This window comes from Apaloderma vittatum, unplaced genomic scaffold (genome assembly GCF_000703405.1).
Source record: "Apaloderma vittatum isolate BGI_N311 unplaced genomic scaffold, ASM70340v1 scaffold24685, whole genome shotgun sequence".
NCBI classification, from domain to species: domain Eukaryota; kingdom Metazoa; phylum Chordata; class Aves; order Trogoniformes; family Trogonidae; genus Apaloderma; species Apaloderma vittatum.
In genome coordinates, this window is record NW_009718004.1 from 5777 (window position 1) to 7056 (window position 1280).

A 1280-nucleotide genomic window follows, 5' to 3' on the forward strand; every position below is an offset into this window, starting at 1 on the left:
GCAGGGACATCGGGGGAAAAGCCGAGGAGACAGAGAACGAGTGTGGGGCTGAGGGAGCCCCTCGCATGCTTCTGCTCTGTCCCCACATCAGCCAAGCACTCCTTAATTCACATTTCCAGTTCCCCTCAGGGCAAGAAACGCAGCTCACCGCCAACCCAAGGACCATCAAACACTGACCCCGCCATCCCCAGGTGAGGGACATCCCTGAGGATCGTCACAGCCCCCTGGGGAGCGGGAGCAGGGCGAGAGGCCAGCTGCTCTGCGGACAACAGAACACTGTCGTTCAGGTCCCCGACTCCAGCAGACGCCCGCGGCAACACCCAGAGACGAGGAGGTGACGTACGGGGTTGGTAGGAGTCGTACACGTGCTGCAGCTCGTCGGCCAGGTGCCCCGCGTTGTTGTGGCGCAGGGCCTCGATGAGATCCAGCACCCAGTCCTTCCGGCACTTCAGGTGTTGGTAAAACCTATAGACGGTGGCGTGGCTGCCCCGTGTCTCCTCCCGGGAGTGAAGTTCATCCTAAATAAAACACAGGGAGGGTCTAAGAGAGGGGCCAGCTTAGCGGTAAGGCAGCTATACGTTGCCTGAGCTCTTTATTCGGGAAGGGACCCGGCAAGACTTGGGAAAGCAGGGAATTACTCTGTCCTCGTCGGTCAGGCAGCTCAGGGAATCGGCCAGAGACGCCACGCGGATGTTCTTGAAGTGTCTGAGGTTTTTCATAATGTAGTCGTACACTTTGTCTTCAGCGAAACCCATCCTGGCTCAGTGCCTGCCAAGAGAGGGAGGAGCTTGGGCTCTTCTATAGGAACCTGGGCTCTTTTACAGCAGATTGGGCTTTTCTCTAGGAGCTTAGGCTGTTCTCTAGAAGTTTGAAATCTTCTATAGGAGCTTGAGCTTTTCTATAAGAGCCTGGGCTCTTCTCTAGAAGTTTGAGTTCTTCTATAGGAGTCTGGGCTCTTCTATAGGAGCTTGAGCCTTTCTATAGGAGCCTGGGCTCTTCTATAGGAGGTTGGCCCCTTGGCACAGAGACTTAACCTCGCCATGGTGGCACAAGGAGAAATCCAAGGCGGAAATGACATGAAATGAAAATACTCAGGTTAAAGTTCAGCTCTCGACTCTGCATCCACAGACTCCACTCCCTTCCGCCATCACCCAGCCCGTAATTCTTACTGCTGTTGTAATTGCTATTGTTATCATTATTATTATTATTACTTTTGCGGCCAGGAGGGTCCCAGCCGGGGGGTTTCCCTCTCAGGCCTGGTGACCGAGCGGCTCCGAGTC

General features: G+C 54.9%; 1 protein-coding gene across 1 annotated transcript in view; it reads right to left on the bottom strand.

The window, feature by feature from the left end:
• MAVS (mitochondrial antiviral signaling protein) overlaps positions 1-755 on the bottom strand; it is a 4542-nt gene extending 3787 nt beyond the window's left edge. The window contains 2 exon segments of the mRNA XM_009870122.1: positions 344-518; positions 639-755. Of these exon segments, the coding sequence (XP_009868424.1) occupies positions 344-518; positions 639-755 (292 nt within the window).
• Positions 756-1280: the final 525 nt, after the last annotated feature.